The sequence below is a fragment of the Podarcis gaigeae genome (assembly GCF_964106915.1).
Source record: "Podarcis gaigeae genome assembly, chromosome: 12".
NCBI classification, from domain to species: Eukaryota; Metazoa; Chordata; class Lepidosauria; order Squamata; family Lacertidae; genus Podarcis; species Podarcis gaigeae.
This window is the reverse complement of record NC_139688.1, coordinates 37,497,732-37,515,643: the sequence shown is the minus strand read 5'-3', so window position 1 is coordinate 37,515,643 and position 17,912 is coordinate 37,497,732. Positions and strand designations below refer to the sequence as shown.

The window sequence follows — 17,912 nt, the reverse complement described above, 5'->3', positions numbered from 1 at the left end:
TTCTCCCCTCTACTAATTATTCCTAATGACCCTGTCACATCACAATACCTTCCTTCCTCACAGAAGCTTTGCAACCTACTTTTGAGCTCTGAAGTGCTTTTTAGGCTATGGATTTAAAGTGGAGAAGTTCATGGGTAAGTGTATGTGCACATACAAGTGAGCATACACACAGCTGCAGACAATGTAGAAAATATCCATTAATCTAAGATTTTCTAGTGTCTCCACAAGCATTTGCTCCCAGCTGAGAAACACCTGTGTATGTTAAGGTAGCTACTGTCAAAGTATTCATTTTTACAAAATGCCATACTGCACTCCTAAGTTATACTTGGAGTATACCCACTGAAATGAATGGACCTACATGATTGATGTCCATTCATCTTAATGCGTCTATCCCAAGTATGGATACAACCCTTTAATTCTAACTTGACAGAAGTTCAGTTCTACGCTGTACAGCTAAATAAACAGGTATCACAGGTATCACAAACCTCAAGAAGTCCAGCCTTTGTGGTCACCACCAACATGTCTGAATTCCCTTCATCTTCCATCGTCAACAATTCTTCAACAGGAGATGATGTTCGAAACTGAAATGGAGTGCTTGCTCCACGGATCTCACCCTTATGTGTTACATAGCAGAACTGGTAAAATTCACCATCATCATTCGGAAGGTAGTATCCTAATGAAAAATTTAAAGACCATGTTCAGGGGGGCACTTAGAACAGGGACAGACTCCTGTCCTTCAGAGCCAGACAAACAAACTGTATACAGGATGAGGAAGTTCCCACCCTGAATTTCAAGTTGCTTTTGTTCCTTTGAAGGGGAAAGTCTTGCTTTGTTCAGACACTATAAGAGAGACTAAAATACACCAACAGGAGATAGGCCTTAGGACAGCAGGTAGCTGCCACTTGCCTCACTTTCCTTGGTCATGGAGGTCTAATGTCCTCTTGGGTCAGCATCCCTCACATGCATGATCACCTGAGGAGATAGAGCTGCAAAGCTGCCTACATATAGACTCATTTAGCCAGACCAGCTGGGAATTAGTAACACCAAGTGATTGTTTGGGTGGTGCTGGTCAGCTGTAAGTCAAGACTGGATGTGCCCCTCCATGTTTTATGGCTTCACATTCCTCTTGTGGGTGGAACACTCAGCTGATTTAGAGGGAAGGGGGCAGTGCCTCCCACTTGACTCCAAGCTCAGGAGTATGGCTCACATGATGTTAAGACTCTTCCATCTACAGTACAGGAGATGGAAAAAGAGAACTGGTCACTCACCCACCCCACCTATATCCAAAAGGTAAAGTGCTCATGCATCCTTTGGGAACTGAATAAAGATGACACTACAATACAGGCTATACTGGGTCCAGAACCTTTGCCTGCAGCTCCCAACCTCTTCACCAGCTAACACCACAATAAAAGAAAGGCAACCCCCTTTTGATAGTAATGCCTTCTGGGGAAGAAGATAGAAGACCCAGAAGATGGAATGACCAAGGTGACTCATGCAAGGTCCTGGAAAATGAAACAGCTGAGTAGAGACTCTGTAGGCAATACTCCGTATTTGCTTGACTATAGGACCTGGGGATACAGCAGGTTATACATTCTGTATCATACATTGTGTGCCCATTATACATTAAGAGCAGGCATGAAAGGAACTCCAACAGATTTCTCAGAAAAGCCAGGAAGTATAGATCCCATTGCTTATCACTGAGCTCTATCCCAGAATGTTAAGAGGGTAAGTCATCTTTACCACATGGTTAAATAGTGAAGAACACTGAAGGGTACTCCAATTAAACACAAGGAATAGCATAGATCCACTTACCCAGAACATCTAACTATAATGTTTATGTGCCCAAAGGTTTGAATCAAAGCTGTACTAAATAAATGATAAGTCAATAGAAATGGTATAACTTATAACAAAATATATGGATGTTTTTGAAGTTCTAAATAAGCAACACAAAAAACCTAAGCAGACATAGCAACCAATTTAAAATTTACCTTGAAAAGACAGCACAGAGTTAACTGTTGATCCTTCCACATAGTTGTCAGGCATAGGTGACCACAGAAATGTGTAATAATCTCGTGCAGTACTCCAACCAACCTAAAGTAAAAAGCAGCCTTATCACTATATAATTATGCACAATTCTTTGTAAAAATTAACTTTCAAATCATCCAAGAAAAGTATGCATTTAAAAATCCAATCAACCACCGCTGTGCATATTTATATGCTTAATGTGGTTTTGTCTCAACACTGTATAATTGTCTCAACACTGCAGTTTCTCAATAATTTAGCTACTGATAATGTTCCAATATGGTCTTAGGCACAAAAAGGGGGGGCCATGAGACACACTGAACCCTCCAAAATGTGTCTTCACAGCTTTGCGACTCTTAATAAAGTAGGAACAGAGTTTCTGCACTAGCTTGAAAGCTTTCCTTTCACTTATGCAAGCTACAGAGACCCTTTGGCAGTAGCTATTTTAATACCTAATCTTACCCCCTCCCCCATAATTTTTTTGCTTGTTCTACAGTGAGGATAAACATTAAAACTATTACCTCTAGAATAATTTCATCATAGGTTTCACTCCAATTGTATCCTACCCTTGCATTCAGTTTGTTTTTTCGCCCAACCCCACCGTTTCCCTTTGTTATAAAAGGATGTTTGATCAGGAAGTTGGTAAAAAAATATGCTTCTGCCACCTGCACCAGGATATAAACTAATTGCACTAAGCCCAGAGACATAATGAATACTAAAAAGTTAAAAAGTGGAAATTTATCCTATTTACATTAGTCTAAGAGTTAACAATAGTCAGACAGCCACCACACTGTTAACTTTAAAACTGGCTGGGAAGAGGGCCATTTTCAGGTTTCATTGCTGGTAAATGAGTGCTTCATTTGAAAGATACTCCCTTGTGAATAGTTTGGATTCCTAAAAGTCTGCTATTTGAAGACCAACACAGATGCACCTACAAGTGGATCTACCAGCAAGGAGGGGACATGAGATGTTCCAGTCTGACATTGCTACTTTTCTATCCTTCACTTCCTCCAAGTAGCAAGGTTCCCTCCCCATTTTATATTCACCACACCCCAGTAAGCTGGGGTGGTGGCAACTGGCCCAAACTCACCTAGGAAACTTTATGGCTTAATGGAGATATGAACCTGAGGCTCTCCAATCAGAGCCTGAAACAAGCCACTACAGTATGCTAGCTCTCAAATAAAGAATGGCAGACCACAATCATTCCTAGCAAGTAGGTCTTCTCATGAGGATAGTCTTCAGCATGTCTTGGCTTTGCCAAGGAGCAAGTTTGGGTCTTTAACTGGAACTTACTTGCAAGTAATTCTTATACTTACAATGCCACAGTTTGAATGCTTAAACATGAAAGGGAGGGAAGAACTGTGTGCACTTACTGTACAACCAATCAATAATCCTCCAGCGTTAACTTACATGGTTTATAGGTACATACTGGTATAAGGAAACTTCTTATACAGCAACCCACTTCAAGACTTGCTGAACCCCCACCAGGAAGTCAGCAGAAAGCTGCATGTCTGCCATCGGAACCTATATTACAGTACTGACAACAGCAGGAACTAGCACAACCTAGATGCTAACTCAGACTGCATTAATTGTTCTGAGCCAGTGCATAAGCAAGCTTAACAAACCCAGTCTAAGATTCAAATCTGCTGTGTGCCAAGGTTAATATGAAGCCTTCATAGGGGGTTTGGAGTTGTAAATATACATTCCTGGACCTAGCTTTCTTCCATGTTGATCCCTTGACCCTCATGGAACAAACAGGCGTTGTGCAACCTTTTTCCATATCTGTGAATCTCAGATAAGAGCATGCAAACCACCAACGTTTTGTGCAATACTGACATTTGCTCCAACACTGGTATGAGACTAGAGATCAGGCTGAAAGATTTTCACAAACTGCGTACTCCACAAAGGCTATGCACAAGGTAATAATTTCCAAGTTCCATTTTTTTCTTATATCTTGTAGAACACTGTTTGCGTTTTCTTGCCTCATCAATTCTCAGGTACAATAAGGCATTCTATAACTCAAAGAGGTTAACATGGAATCTTGTTTACAATACCGGCTTCTCTTAATATAACATCTTTATGCGCCCCCTTGCCCAGATTATCCGGAGCTTTGCGCTGGGCTGTCACCAATATGCTGATGAAACTCAGCTCTATCTGCTGATGGATGGCCACACTGACTCGGCCCCGAACACACTGACCAGATGCTTGGAAGCTGTGGCTGGATGGTTTCGTGGGAGCCGAATGAAACTAAATCCTTCGAAGACAGAGGTCCTATGGCTAGGTCGGGATGGCATGGGGATGAGGGACCAACTCCCTTCTCTTGCGGGTGCCCAATTAGTGCCATTGCCTTCCGTTAAGAGTTTGGGTGTAATCCTTGATGCCTCCCTTTCTATGGAGGCGCAAGTTACAGCAACAGCCAAGGCGACATTTTTCCACCTTCACCGCATCAAGCAGTTGGTCCCTTACCTTTCCCGCCCCGACCTGGCCACAGTGATCCATGCGACGGTCATCTCCAGGCTTGACTACTGTAATTCGCTCTATGTGGGGCTGCCCTTGAAGCTGTCCCAGAAACTCCAGCGGGTACAGAATGCTGCAGCGAGGCTCCTCACGGGGTCTCTGCCATGGGAGCATATTCACCCAGTGCTTTTCAAGCTGCACTGGCTCCCAGTGGAGTACAGGGTCAGATTTAAGGTGCTGCTTTTGACCTTTAAAGCCCTTCACGGCCTAGGACCCTCGTACCTACGGGACCGCCTCTCCTGGTATGCCCCACGGAGAGCCTCAAGGTCCATAAATAACAACACCCTGGTGGTCCCAGGCCCTAAAGAAGTTAGATTGGCTTCAACCAGAGCCAGGGCCTTTTCAACTCTGGCTCCGGCCTGGTGGAACGCTCTGCCTCATGAGACCAGGGCCCTGCAGGATCTGATTTCTTTCCGCAGGGCCTGTAAGACAGAGTTGTTCCGCCTGGCCTTTGGCTTGGAGCCAATTTGATTCCCTCCCTCTCTCTTTTTTCTTTTCTTCTTTCTTTTCGTTCTCCTCCTGCGATGAGGCTACATTTTAATATTTTAATGTTCCATTATTTTAATGTTGTATTTTATTTTTGTTTTTAAGTTGCAATCATTCATCTTGTTTTTATTATTGCTTGTAAGCCGCTCTGAGCCCGGCCTTGGCTGGGGAGGGCGGGGTATAAATAAATAAAAATTATTATTATTAATAATAATATGTGTATGATCATTAGATTTCTTTCCAAGTATGATCACTGAACACAGCACGACTCACTTCCAAGTAAACATGCACAGGAAAATTATTTTAGTAAAGGTATAGAAAAGAGTAAAATCACAACAAAAAAAGGAAGAATGTTTAAATTGAAGAGTACATCTAGTAGGAGATATTTGCTTTCATAAATATGTATAGCAAAAATGACTAACCCTTATTGAGTCATTATAAAGCACCTGATATTATAAAATATCTTTTATTAAAAATATAATCAAAACATTAAAATAATATAAAGAACAAAAGAAGCAGTAGGTAAAATATAACCACCAACATACTAGGTAGATTAAAATATATTAACCCAACGAACCAAATACCTACTGGAAAGAAAGAAAAATTTACAAAAGCTGAAGGCAATCAGAGAGATGAGCCTCCAGGTATGACCAAAGGGAATGCCTTTCTCTGCATCCCAATCAAACACAACTCAGATGGTGGGATGAAGAGCAGAGAAAATCTCTACAAAGTGGACAGGTTCATATTTTGTGATTAAATTATGTAGATTAAATTGTAAGGGAGAGGGTACATGGTTCCGCCTTAGTGGGAGGTGTAAGTAATTTATTGGTACCTTCCCACCGCACAAATGGTGATATGGCCTCAAAAGCAGCAGGAATTCAGCTACAATGTTGCCATAAACTCATTTATATTTCTAAAGCAAAACACATTCCCAACCAGTTTATCCCATTTTCATGTGTATCTTCTAATTAAAAGAAGTGAAACCTTATCATATATTAAAACATGCTATAAACTTGCTTACCTTGAAAATACCAACCCAATCTTTTTGGTGAGGGCGTATATAGGGAGTCAGAGTGTAATGGCACTCAAGGTGCACATTTGGAAGGTAACTTTTTGCTACATTCTGAAAGATGACATGTGCAAAATTTGAAGTCTGCAGGGCACTGTTTGAAGACGGAACTTCTTGAAAGGATGACATAGTTGCTCTGTAAAATAATGTTAAAATTCCTATTAAAACAGTAATTTGTATGATTCCAAGTTTTGAAGGTACAGACAACCTAAATTTCTTTACCACCCTTCATAAAAGATTGCAGGATAGCATCCAAAAGTATGAATAAAATTGAGTCATACAAATATAAATTAAAGCCAATAGGCAAAAAATGTAAGAAAAATGTGAAACAAAAAAACCACAGCACCCTAAAAATAGAACACAATCCCAAAAGTTATTTAAAATATAAAACTTAGGAAAGGAACTTAAGAAAAAGATGGCTAATTTGTTTGTGGTATTCTCATTCCCATTTTAAAGACTCATTTAACACACAGTACATAACCACTGGGTTGGCAGGATGAGAGTGCCTCCACACATCGTACCATCCACTAAATTAGCTTTATCCGCACAACATGCTAAGAGGATCTAAACATATATTACATATCTAAAGCAGGGTCAAACTCCCCTGCTTCACTCCCATGAAGGTCATCCGTCAGGGCTGCCAATGCTTTCCCCCCCAACCTGGTGCCCTCCAGATTTTTGGACTCCCAACTTCCATCATCCTGAGTACTGGCATGCCAAGTGGAACTGATGTGAATTGGAATTCAACAAGATCTAGATAATCCATTTCATCCAGAAGTGGCTGGAGCTGAACTGCCACCACCTTTCTGAAAAGAGGATATTTACAGCTGGGCAATATAGGCAACCGGTTTAGGCGTATCTGAAATTTCACAACCACGCACGCATGCATTGTGTCAAACATATAAATGACTTAAAAAGGTCACAAAAAGGGGTGGAATTCGACAGGCTTATGGAATGTAATTGACCACTGCCTGTAGTCATTACAAATCGTCAGGTTTTCAAGTGAGCTTCTTAAGGCATAGACACACACCCTCTTACAAGGAGACACCACCTTCTTGATGCACTATTCCTGAGTCATCAGACTTATACTTGAGAGACTTACACCATCTATGGACCAACTTGTCTCCCCATTTGTTTCAAGGTAAACCAAGGAACCAAACACCTCTGCAGTGCCTGAGAGGCAACGATTTCAAAATGACAGCAGAGACTAAAAAAAGAATGTTAGTCACATCATCTTGAAATTCCTCAAAAGCATTCAGGAATTTTATTGGATTCCATGTGTCTCCAAAAGCAGACCAACTTAATGGATCCACCATCCCTGCAGAGGAAAACTGCCAGTATCAATCTAAATCTCACCCAGAAGTGAAGTGACCATAACAGGACTGCAGTAAACCCTATTATTTCCAGGCAAACCTCCTGTCTGGTCCAAAATATCATATTCATTGCATGCCTTCCAGAATCTGTCAGGCCAATAATACATTTAAACAGCACCATTAAGGTTCTGAAGTCCCAAAGTTGGCCTCTTTAAGATGGATATAGCATGAATACTGAAATTTCCAGTCCAGCATCCTTTTTCTAACCCCATGTTTCCTTGTGTTTATCCATCAGGGATGGGGAATGTGCAGCACTCAAGATGTCGTACTGTAACTTCCATCATTGCTGCAGGTTCCCCTGCCCTGTCAAAAATGATTTGAAGTTAAAACTAAACAGATAAAATGCCAATTAGCAAATGGCATCCAATTATTCAGGAAGGTAAATGCAGCCTGTAAAGAGTTCCAAAAAGCTATCTGTAAATTAGGTGAATGGACCCACAAAATGGCAAAAATGTTAAAGCAAAATAAGCATAATGCATACTGGAGCAAAAAAATGCCAAGTTCACAAAGTCTGAACTGGCAGTGACTAATTAGGAGAGAGATATTTGGGTCACAATTAATAGCTTACTGAAAACATCAGCTCTCTCTGCAGCATGGAAGAGAGAAATTCCCATGCTAGCTATTACAAGAAAAGGGGCTAAAATTAAACTGTCTATACATAAATGCCTCATATAAATTGAATGTGCAACTTCACATTTGGTCATGCCACCTCAAGGAGATAAAAAGGCACATGACAGCCAAAATTATCAAGTGATTGGAACAATTTTCTTAAGAGAAAAAGCTGATCTATTTTATACTGAACTAGAAAAATACAAGATTTTAAAAATGTATGCATGGGTAAGAACAGACAAGATTTTCTGCCTCTAATATTAGTGCTCTTGTCTCTCAATAAAATTAACTGGCAGATTCAGGACAGACAGAATAATAGCATTGCAGAGTTGGAAGGGATCCGGGGGTCAGCTAATCTAAGCCCCTGTAATGCAGGAATCCTGCCCACAGCTGTCCCTGGGTGGGCTCAAACTCCCAACCTTCTGGCTAACAGCCAGATGCATTTCCTAACACTAGAACACTGATGTGGATTTTGTGGGAAAGGTTCAAATGGGGGGAGGGAGAATCCTACGCAAATTTTGCACAGGGTAGTTTGCATTGCAAAATGCTTCACTGGCTTTGAGAACATTTATATTACTTGTAATTAGTAAACAAAGATAAACACTTTGAAACTACCAAACTTATCTAACGTAATAATTGCAATTGGCATCCATTCATTATTACTAACAAACTGATGAAATTGATAAAGTTTCCACAAAAGATACTGCTAGAAAATTTTCAGTTTTAGAAAATTTTCTGTGCCACATCACTGCATGATGGAATTTGCTGTCAAAGAACGCGGTCTTGACCACTAGTCTAGGTAAAGAACCCCTGACAGTTAAGTCCAGTCGCGTACGACTCTGGGGTTGCGGAGCTCATCTCACTTTACTGGCCGAGGGAGCCGGCGTACAGCTTCCGGGTCATGTGGCCAGCATGACTAAGCCGCTTCTGGCAAACCAGAGCAGCGCACGGAAACACTGTTTACCTTCCCGATGGAGTGGTACCTGTTTATCTACTTGCACTTTGACGTGCTTTTGAACTGCTAGGTTGGCAAGAGCTGGGACCGAACAACGGGAGCTCAACCCGTCGTGGGGATTCAAACCGCCGACCTTCCAATTGGCAAGCCCTAGGCTCAGTGTGGGAAACTTGTAGTCATTCCAATGTTGTTTAACTGCTCCAAACTTTCATCAGCCTAGACCCAAAGTTAGCTTGCCAATGAACGCCTGTTGCTGGGAAGACACCTGTTTTACCTTCTAACTCTGACTGTAAGCTTCTTGGTGGCAGGTGAGTAGCCAATGTGGGAATCAGGATGAGGACTACATTTGTTCTGATCCAGGCATAGCCAAGGTGATGTCTTCCAGATACTATGGCCTGCAATTCTCATGAGCCCCAGCCAGCAAGGCCTATTTTCAGGCATTATAGGCACTGTAATCTGCACCACCAAGAGCACCACATTGGCTATCCAGTCTGATCCAAGAGATTCTTATGCTCACTCCCTCCATCTTGTTCCTTATTAAAGGCAAATGCACATAATGACTTAATCCAAAGTTATAGTGAAAACCTCATTACAAAAGCATGATTTACGAGTGAATGGGTGCTAATCTATGCTAGCAACTGTGAGATAAAGAACATTAGACTGCATAATTTAGCCAACTGTTGTGTACGGGAATATCAAGTTCACAAGGTAACTAAGGTAATGAGCACTCCTGAGTTGAGTCAATACATAATGGGAAGCTTATTTTAAAAACAGTTTTTAATAAGACTCCTTTCTGATAGTCACAGAAACAGATTGTGTTTGTCACCATGTGTAGGAAAACATCATTAGCGGGTAGTATTGTTGCCACAATCTCAGCTATGCCAAACATGACACCACAAAAAGCATCCAAAACATATCTGAATCATCATAATCACACTGACAAAGGAAGGGTAGTTATCATGAACTAACTGGTCTACATATACAAGAGGCTGAAAAGCAACTCTTCACCATGTTTACTGGTCACTATCCTCAGACTCCACTGAGGAATGACACAAAAATTCCCATAGCTTCATGAAGTTATGTATCTGCAGGAGCAAAACTATATTTGGACAGACATGCCTGCAGAGCTTTGACCAGAGGCCTTCTATTTACTATGCAAAAGGCTCAAATCCACTTTAGGGGAGATTTTCCCCCTTCTACTACATTAACAACAAAATCCTGTACCAGTATACTCAGAAGTCAGTCACATCAAGCACAACAGAGTATGGTCACAAGATTCAGGCATCAGGATTGAAACTTCATTGGCATCACAAAACTAGGGACCTTCTGTTAACTCACCGCAGTTATAACTGATCAGTGATTATCCTGTTTCATTGGAATATTTAAATAAGAATGAAACACCATTTGTATTTTATGACTTATTATTCTTTTCAGACACATGTATAATTCAAATGGTGATTATGTTTCATGTGCTTGATGAAAAGGGTTCTGCTCAGTGGTAGTTTGTACTACAACAAATCTGTTCTTTGATGCCATAAAACTTGTTTTATGGGATCGTAGTGCAAAAAAGGTAGGTAAATGGTTTTTTATGAATGTTGTTCTTAATATCAGAATTTCCTGTAAAGGACATCAAGCTGAACATGTTTTACTTCTGTGCTAAAGAAAGATATGGTTTATAATTAGTTTTTGTATTTCCAGAAATACCTCCATCGTGTTTTTATCCCAGCATATTTGTAAAACTTGAGTCCCTAGCCCAAGGCAATAATCTAACCTGATTAACTCCACAATAATTTCTCTCATTCTCTTAAGAACAATCTGCAAACAAGGGTTTAATACCATGCCTTCAATAAGAAACATTTTTTGTACCTTTTGAAGAATTCTTGCAGCATCCAGCTTTAGGAAGGTTTTTGGCATACTTCAGAAGCTTGCATATTAAATTGGAAATGGTAGCTTCATCAATGTCACTTTGGTCTGGAGGGAATAGTATGCCTCAGCATTAATACTTATTTACCATAGTATTCCACACACCATGGATTGTGACTATCTTCCTAAGAGTTACTGTTTAAAAGCACTCGATGTCCTCTTTAACAGAGCAGCATCAACAGTGCAACCTACTATCTATATATTTTCTATTCAAGAACCACCGTTCTCCATTGATTATTAGGTTCTACCTAGTAGAGCTAAACACTTTTTTTCTTGTTTCCATTACAAATAGGAACACTGAAAATGAATGTTTTTCAAGCTCATTCAAGACCAGCTTTCTAAAGGCAGTAAATTACCCCAAACATTTAAGTCAATATTTATCTAAGAATTCGTATTTTTATTTTATTTTTTTTAAAATCCTTCAATAGCTGCTTACTCCAAGGGTAAACAACCACTGTGATACACAGTAGCAATCCTACCTTAAAGATACAACGCCCGCGCCACCTCATGCAACTCGCAGTTTAAAATCTATTCCAACAAGCAAAGGTGGCTACTCTGTCTGGAAAAGTCATCTAGAGCAGCAGTATTTCTACCTGTCATTAAACAGTAGTCAAAACTGATGTGTTAAGTACTAAAATCCCGCAGGAGTTTGCAAGCAGCTGCACGTCAAAGCTGGCAAAAGCGAAAGCTGTTCGGGACTTTAAGAGGCCGCTTGTTTACACAGCTCACAATGAGCGGATCTGATGGGAGGAGCTGAACTGGAGCCAAGAGAATAGTGCTAACAAACAGAAGCAGAAAGTACTAGGGTTTTATTTCCTGATAGAGATAATTGCATATTATTGCTTCCATCGCCTGGCGAATTTAACCTGACCTTTGCGCCTCTCAAAGCTATTCCACCTGCAGGCGGGATGGAACGGAATGCAAAAGCGCTTGACACGCCCTTCCCCCAACCCCGCCCCCCAGAGGCGCAGCAACACCATTACTTCGAGACAACCCTACGGGCTGCCCCCTACCTAACTCCCAAGTAGGTCCACCTGCTCAACTTCTTGCGCTGCTGCCATTTTCCTTCTCTGCAAGCCTAACCTCGCCAAGCCGGCGCTCCTTCCCTTAAGCCTCTCGGCGCTTACGTAACACGCGCCACAGACATGAGATTAAGCAAAAGTGGGATTTCGACGCGGTTCTTGCACAAGCCCCGCATCCCGAACGAATCGCCGTATTCGCCACCTTCCCTCGTCCTCTTACCCTCTCCCCCCAGCTCAGCGTCACCTTGGAACCCGGCGCAGATACGTTCACATAACCGTATCCCCGCCGTCGCGCTGCAGCCGGCGATACACCCGCCCCCGCGGCCTACGGCCCACCGCCCGCTCCGTAAGCAGCGGACCCCGCCCCCAAATCACCTCCACAAGGGCGACCGCGCGCTCCCCCACACGAACACGCAACCTCGCCTTCGCTCCGCTGTAACGCGAACCAACAGACGACACCGCTCCCGCCACCCCCCCGCGAGTGTCACTGTGACGGAGCAAGTAACTTTACCCCCTTACGCGCAACACTGCCGGGAAGGGAGTTCACCGCGGACGCGGGGAAGACTAGGCCCCTCACCTATCGGGGACGCTGGAGGCTTCAACAACACAGACGCGCGGCCGCCATTACTGCCTCAAGAGCCCGGCCCCCTTCGCGCGCGTCACTTCCGGTCTCCGAGCGCCCCTCGCGCTCTCCTCACACGTGACAGCCTCGAATCCAAGTGCGCACCTGCCGCGTCATCCTTTTAGTTTGGCTGGCTGATAGCCAGTTCTCACAGCCCACCGAAGGTGCCGCCCAGTCATGTCTCCTGAGCGGGTTCAGGAAGACCAGTAGCTCATACTCTATATGAGTTGTAGAATTGGAAGGGATCCCCAAGGATCATCTAGTCCAGTGATGGTGAACCTTTTAGAGACCGAGTGGCCAAACTGCAACCCACTTCTTTATCGCAAAGTGCCAGCATGGCAATTTAGTTTAGAAAAAACAACTCCTACATTAACATCTTTTGTCCTAAAAGGAAAACACTATAGCAGAGCTTTCAATGATACAAACAACTTTTAATTGAAAGGCAAAAGTTTGCATTATCCTTGTTTGGGAGATCATGAAAAAGGGAATTACAGTGGTACCTCGGGTTAAGTACTTAATTCGTTCCGGTCTGTTCTTAACCTGAAACTGTTCTTAACCTGAAGCACCACTTTAGCTAATGGGGTCTGCCGCTGCCGCCGCGCCACCAGAGCACAATTTCTGTTCTCATCCTGAAGCAAAGTTCTTAACCCAAGGTACTATTTCTGGGTTAGCGGAGTCTGTAACCTGAAGCGTATGTAACCCGAGGTACCACTGTACTGTCAGACAACATGGCCGTTTTGATAATTTCCCTTCAAGAAACTCTTCTTTAGGACATTTCAAAGTAGAAGCTGAATGGCCATCTGCCATGGATGCTGTAGTTGAGATCCCTGCATCGCAGGGGGGTTGGACTTACGTGAACCTCGGGTTTCCTTCCAACCTCCCACAATCCTCTGATTCGATGGCTGGCCCGCCGGGATGCACTTCTAAAGATCACTCGTGCGAGAGGGAGCAAAATGGCGCCAGGCTTACTGGCAGTTCTGCACCGAGATGCTTTAAGACAGCGGAATGGAGCATTTATGTTTCTGCTGCAGCCCACAGGTGGCAAACTGGCTATTCGCGCATGCGTGGCTTTACTCGGCACTCACACTGCCCCTACAAACTCATGCCCCTACAAACTGTGCTGGAGCGATGGCACGCGTGCCCACAGAGAGGGTTCTGAGTGCTGTTCACCACCACTGATCTAGTCCAACTTCTGCTGCGATGCAAGAATTTCAACACCAGACCAGACTCTGCAAGTGCACGCCCTCCAACATTTCTCTGATGAAAATAAGGACACCCTATTCTATAACAATATTAATAAAAATAATTATACCCCACTGGGTTGCCTAACCACTCTGGGCAGCTTCCAACATATAGCAAACACATAATAAAACATTTCAACATCTGCCTTCAGGTATCTTCAAAAGGTTGTATAGTAACTTATCTCCTTGGCTTGGGGGCCGCCTTAACTCCATACCCTCCAACATTTCTCTGATGGCAATTGGGGCGTCCTAAGGAAAAGCGGGACATTCCAAGATCAAATCAGAAATGGGGACGGCGTCTGTAAATCCAGGGCTGTTTCTGGAAAATAAAGACACTTGGAGGGTGTGCAAGTGTGCTAGCCGTTACTGTGGGGGCTGCAGTCCTGGGCCTGCAGAACCATCCTGAGGATAATGGTTCCGGGGCCCATATCAGGCCCACAGAGGCATGAGCGAGCTCTTCAGTATACCTGAAGGAGCATCTCCAACCCCATCGTTCAGTGCGGACACTGAGGTCCAGCTCCAAGGGCCTTCTGGCAGTTCCCTCACCGCGAGAAGTGAGGTTACAGGGAACCAGGCAAAGGGCCTTCTCGGTAGTGGCACCCGCCCTATGGAACGCCCTCCCATCAGATGTCAAGGAAATAAACAACTATCTGACTTTTAGAAAACAATTGAAAGCAGCCCTTTTTAGGGAAGTTTTTAATGTTTGATGTATTTATCGTGGTTTTAATATTCTATTGGGAGTCGCCCAGAGTTGCTGGGGAAGCCCAGCCAGATGGGTGAGGCATGTTTATTTATTTAGAGACTGTCAGGCCAGTGGCAGACCTTGGGGTCTCAAATTTCAACAGCAGCCTGTACTTTGAGACAACCCTATGGGCTGCGCTACCTAACTCCAAGTAGGTCCACGTGCTCAACTTCCTCGCTTCCTGCACCGCAATTTTCCCTCTCTACAGGCTAGCCTCACCAAGTCACGCTTCTTTCATTCAACAAGGAGGCAAAGTAGGACTTGTGAGGGATGTGGCTGCAGAGAAGGTGTAACCTGGGGAGAGTGCCAAGAGCTAAACAGAGATTCCTGAAGAGCCAGGTTTGGCCCTTGGACGTAAGGTGCCCCACCCCTCTACTATAAATACTAAGGATATTGACAGTCTTTGAGTTGCTGATACGGTGCTTGAGCCTTTTCCATAACCTTTCTTAATCTTTGTTTTCACTAGCTTTTAAGGGCCAGTATGTGAAAACGTATGTGAAAACAAATTTATTTTGCCACAGAGAGTGTTGTTTAGTTTGGGGTGTGTATTTTTCTGAAGGATTTTGTTAATTACTTCTTTATGGTTCCCAGCTCTTCATCAACAGACAGCACCTGTTGGTTTAACATCCTCGAAGCAGTGAAATGGAATTCAGAAAATGGTGAGGCAGAATGAGAGATCTGCTTGTTAACACTGGAGGAGACAGGCAGGAAAATTGACTGTGACAGCAGGCCAGGTCGAAACGTAGGTGGATGGGAGTCATTACTCTAAATAATCATTCATTATCCTGGAACTGGTAAAACAACAGATCAGAGCCAATAACCCTAAATGTTTTCGATGTTACCTGAAACTCCCAGGGCAAGTATAAGAGGACTTTTAAAAATCCAGATAACTTAAACCCAAATACTATTGTCGTGGTTGTTGTGGGACGCGGGTGACGCTGTGGGTTAAACCACAGAGCCTAGGACTTGCCGATCGAAAGGTCGCGGTTCGAATCCCCGCGACGGGGTGAGATCCCGTTGCTCAGTCCCAGCTCCTGCCTACCTAGCAGTTCAAAAGCACCCCAAAGTGCGAGTAGATAAATAGGGACCGCTTTCCAGCGGGAAGGTAAACGGCATTTCCGTGTGCTGCGCTGGTGCTGGCTCGCCAGCTGCGGCTTAGTCACGCTGGCCACGTGACCCGGAAGCTGTCTTCGGACAAGCGCCGGCTCCCGACCTCTTGGGCGAGATGAGCGTGCAACCCCAGAGTCGGTCACGACTGGACCTGATGGTCAGGGGTACCGTTACCTTTACTTATTGTCGTGGTTTAGTTTCAGTAATGTTTTTTTTCTAACTCCATTGGATCAAACAAGCCCAAAGATACAGACTGTGCGCGGGGAACTTTCTGATGTGAGACGCTCTTCTGTTTTTCTGTAGCTAGCTGTATCATGCAATTCCATTCCGTATGGATGGTATTCATTGCTAGTCCTACCCACTGAGGCTCCATTGACTCTATTAGACCCGTTCCAGTCTAAATGGAGATTGTTGCTCTATGAAAAATTGAAGGGCCTGGGGCTTTCCCCACAAGAACTTATAGCCTCAGGTTTTGAAAAGGCTAAAAGGATGGTGAGCCAGCGAATAGGAGATGTAGAGCTTCAGGACCATATGAGCAAGATAGATAATTATCCAGCCATCCAAGATTATGGAAAAGGGTTCAATCTAACACCATATTTGCTGGATTTACAAATCGCAAAATACAGGCGGGCGTTTACCCTTACCAGATTTGATGTACTGCCATCTGCCTTACTAAAGGGCAGATACGTGGGCAAACCCTATGCTGAACGAGTCTGCCCATGTGGTCTGAAAGAGGTGGAAACGGTTTCACATGTGTTGCTACACTGCGACCTCTATGGGGATATCAGGTCACTGTTTATTTCCCCTATCGTTCAGAAATTTCCAGGTCGATCTGAATCTCAGCGGCTGAAAATCCTACTAGGAGATAAAAACCCAGAAGTAACACTGAAAGTGGCCAAATTTTCTGCGGCTGCGATCAAGCGGAGGGCATTAGCTGTAAAAAAGTAAAAGACTTGACCCCTGGACAAGCCCCCTCATTTTTTAAGTCTATACATACATTGTAGTGCGTGTGTGTGCGTGTGTGTGTGTGTGTGTGTGTGTGTGCATATGTGTATTGCTTTTATGTATAATTTTACAATTTTTAATTGACACCATTACTCCCCTTGTAAACTATCGTTGTTGTTTTTTCTGGTCTATGACCGTAATAAATTAATTCAATTCAATTCCTACCCACTGAAGTTAATGGTTAAGAGTAACAGGTTTATTAATTTCAATGGGTCTGCTCTGGTTAGGACTTGGGGCTCATCCAGACTCCCGATTGTCCTGTGCTTAGAAAGGATGGGTCCAAGTGGTTTTCCACTTGTCTTTCACTTTCTAGGCATGGATCCAAGAGGTTTTGGCCCTTGTACCTATCACTTTCCCTGGAAAACCCACTCTTTAGCAATCCGAAGAATGTTTGCTCCGATTCAGTAGTAAAGATCAGGTGTCCATGGGGGAAAGTGGCACAGTGCTGTAGCGTGGGTTATCAGCACCCAGGGCAAGGCAAGTAATTTGCGCCCCCTAACCCGTGGATTTGCGCCCCCTAACCCTAACCCCCAGATGTTGCGCCCGGTGCGGCCAGCCCCCCCACGCTACGCCACTGAAGTGGCAGGACTATGAGCCCTTATCTGAATACCACCCTATGTCTGCATATTGTGAAGCAACCGGAAAAACTCTATGAGAATACAATTTCTGATGATAAAAACATACAGTGAAATGATGATACTATGTAATGGTACCAATGCAGAGTGGCACAGATCAAGTTGATTTAAATGTTTCATTAAGGACGCAGCTGGACTTTTCGTCCGAAAGAGCCTGAGGCTACTATGAAATGCAAAAGGTATGTACCAGTCATTGCTTAAATGGGAGCTCATTCTAGTGCTGGCATATGATGTACACAGTACTTTATAAAATAATCTACCGGAAAATTATTACATCACTCTTCGCCTACCTTTTTCTGTTATAAATGATATTCTTGTTATACTTAATTTGGCAGTGTTTGACTCCTAGGCACTCAAACTAATCATGTCACGCATACTTTGAGAGACACGGACGGCATCCCTTTGGACTATATGAGAAATAACTTGTTGGTCGTGTTGCCCATTCAGGAGAAAATCCTGTGTGTATTTTGGATTTCTTTGCCAACCCTTAATTGGAATTGATGAACTAAAACTATTCAAGGGTTGCCAGGTTATTTAAATCGGTACTAGTGAGACTGATGAAAGTTGTGACTTTTCCCATA

At 43.3% G+C, this 17,912-nt stretch overlaps 1 protein-coding gene across 9 annotated transcripts in view; it reads right to left on the bottom strand.

The window, feature by feature from the left end:
- Window positions 1-12,682, bottom strand: part of TAX1BP1 (Tax1 binding protein 1) — a 33,892-nt gene extending 21,210 nt beyond the window's left edge. Inside the window, exons 1-5 of one of the 9 annotated variants that reach the window (XR_014556818.1) lie at window positions 12,554-12,658; window positions 10,898-11,002; window positions 6,047-6,230; window positions 1,989-2,091; window positions 486-673 (exon numbers count right to left, since the gene is read on the bottom strand). Coding sequence is in view for 7 of the 9 variants with exons in the window: in XM_083705803.1 (XP_083561929.1) it covers window positions 486-673; window positions 1,989-2,091; window positions 6,047-6,230; window positions 10,898-10,920 (498 nt within the window). In the remaining 2 variants the exon portion in view is untranslated. Of the gene's footprint in view, window positions 1-485; window positions 674-1,988; window positions 2,092-6,046; window positions 6,231-10,897; window positions 11,003-12,351; window positions 12,422-12,487 lie in introns of those variants that run through there. The other 8 variants (XM_083705803.1, XM_083705805.1, XM_083705804.1 and 5 more) reach the window with 8 other exon arrangements.
- Window positions 12,683-17,912: the final 5,230 nt, after the last annotated feature.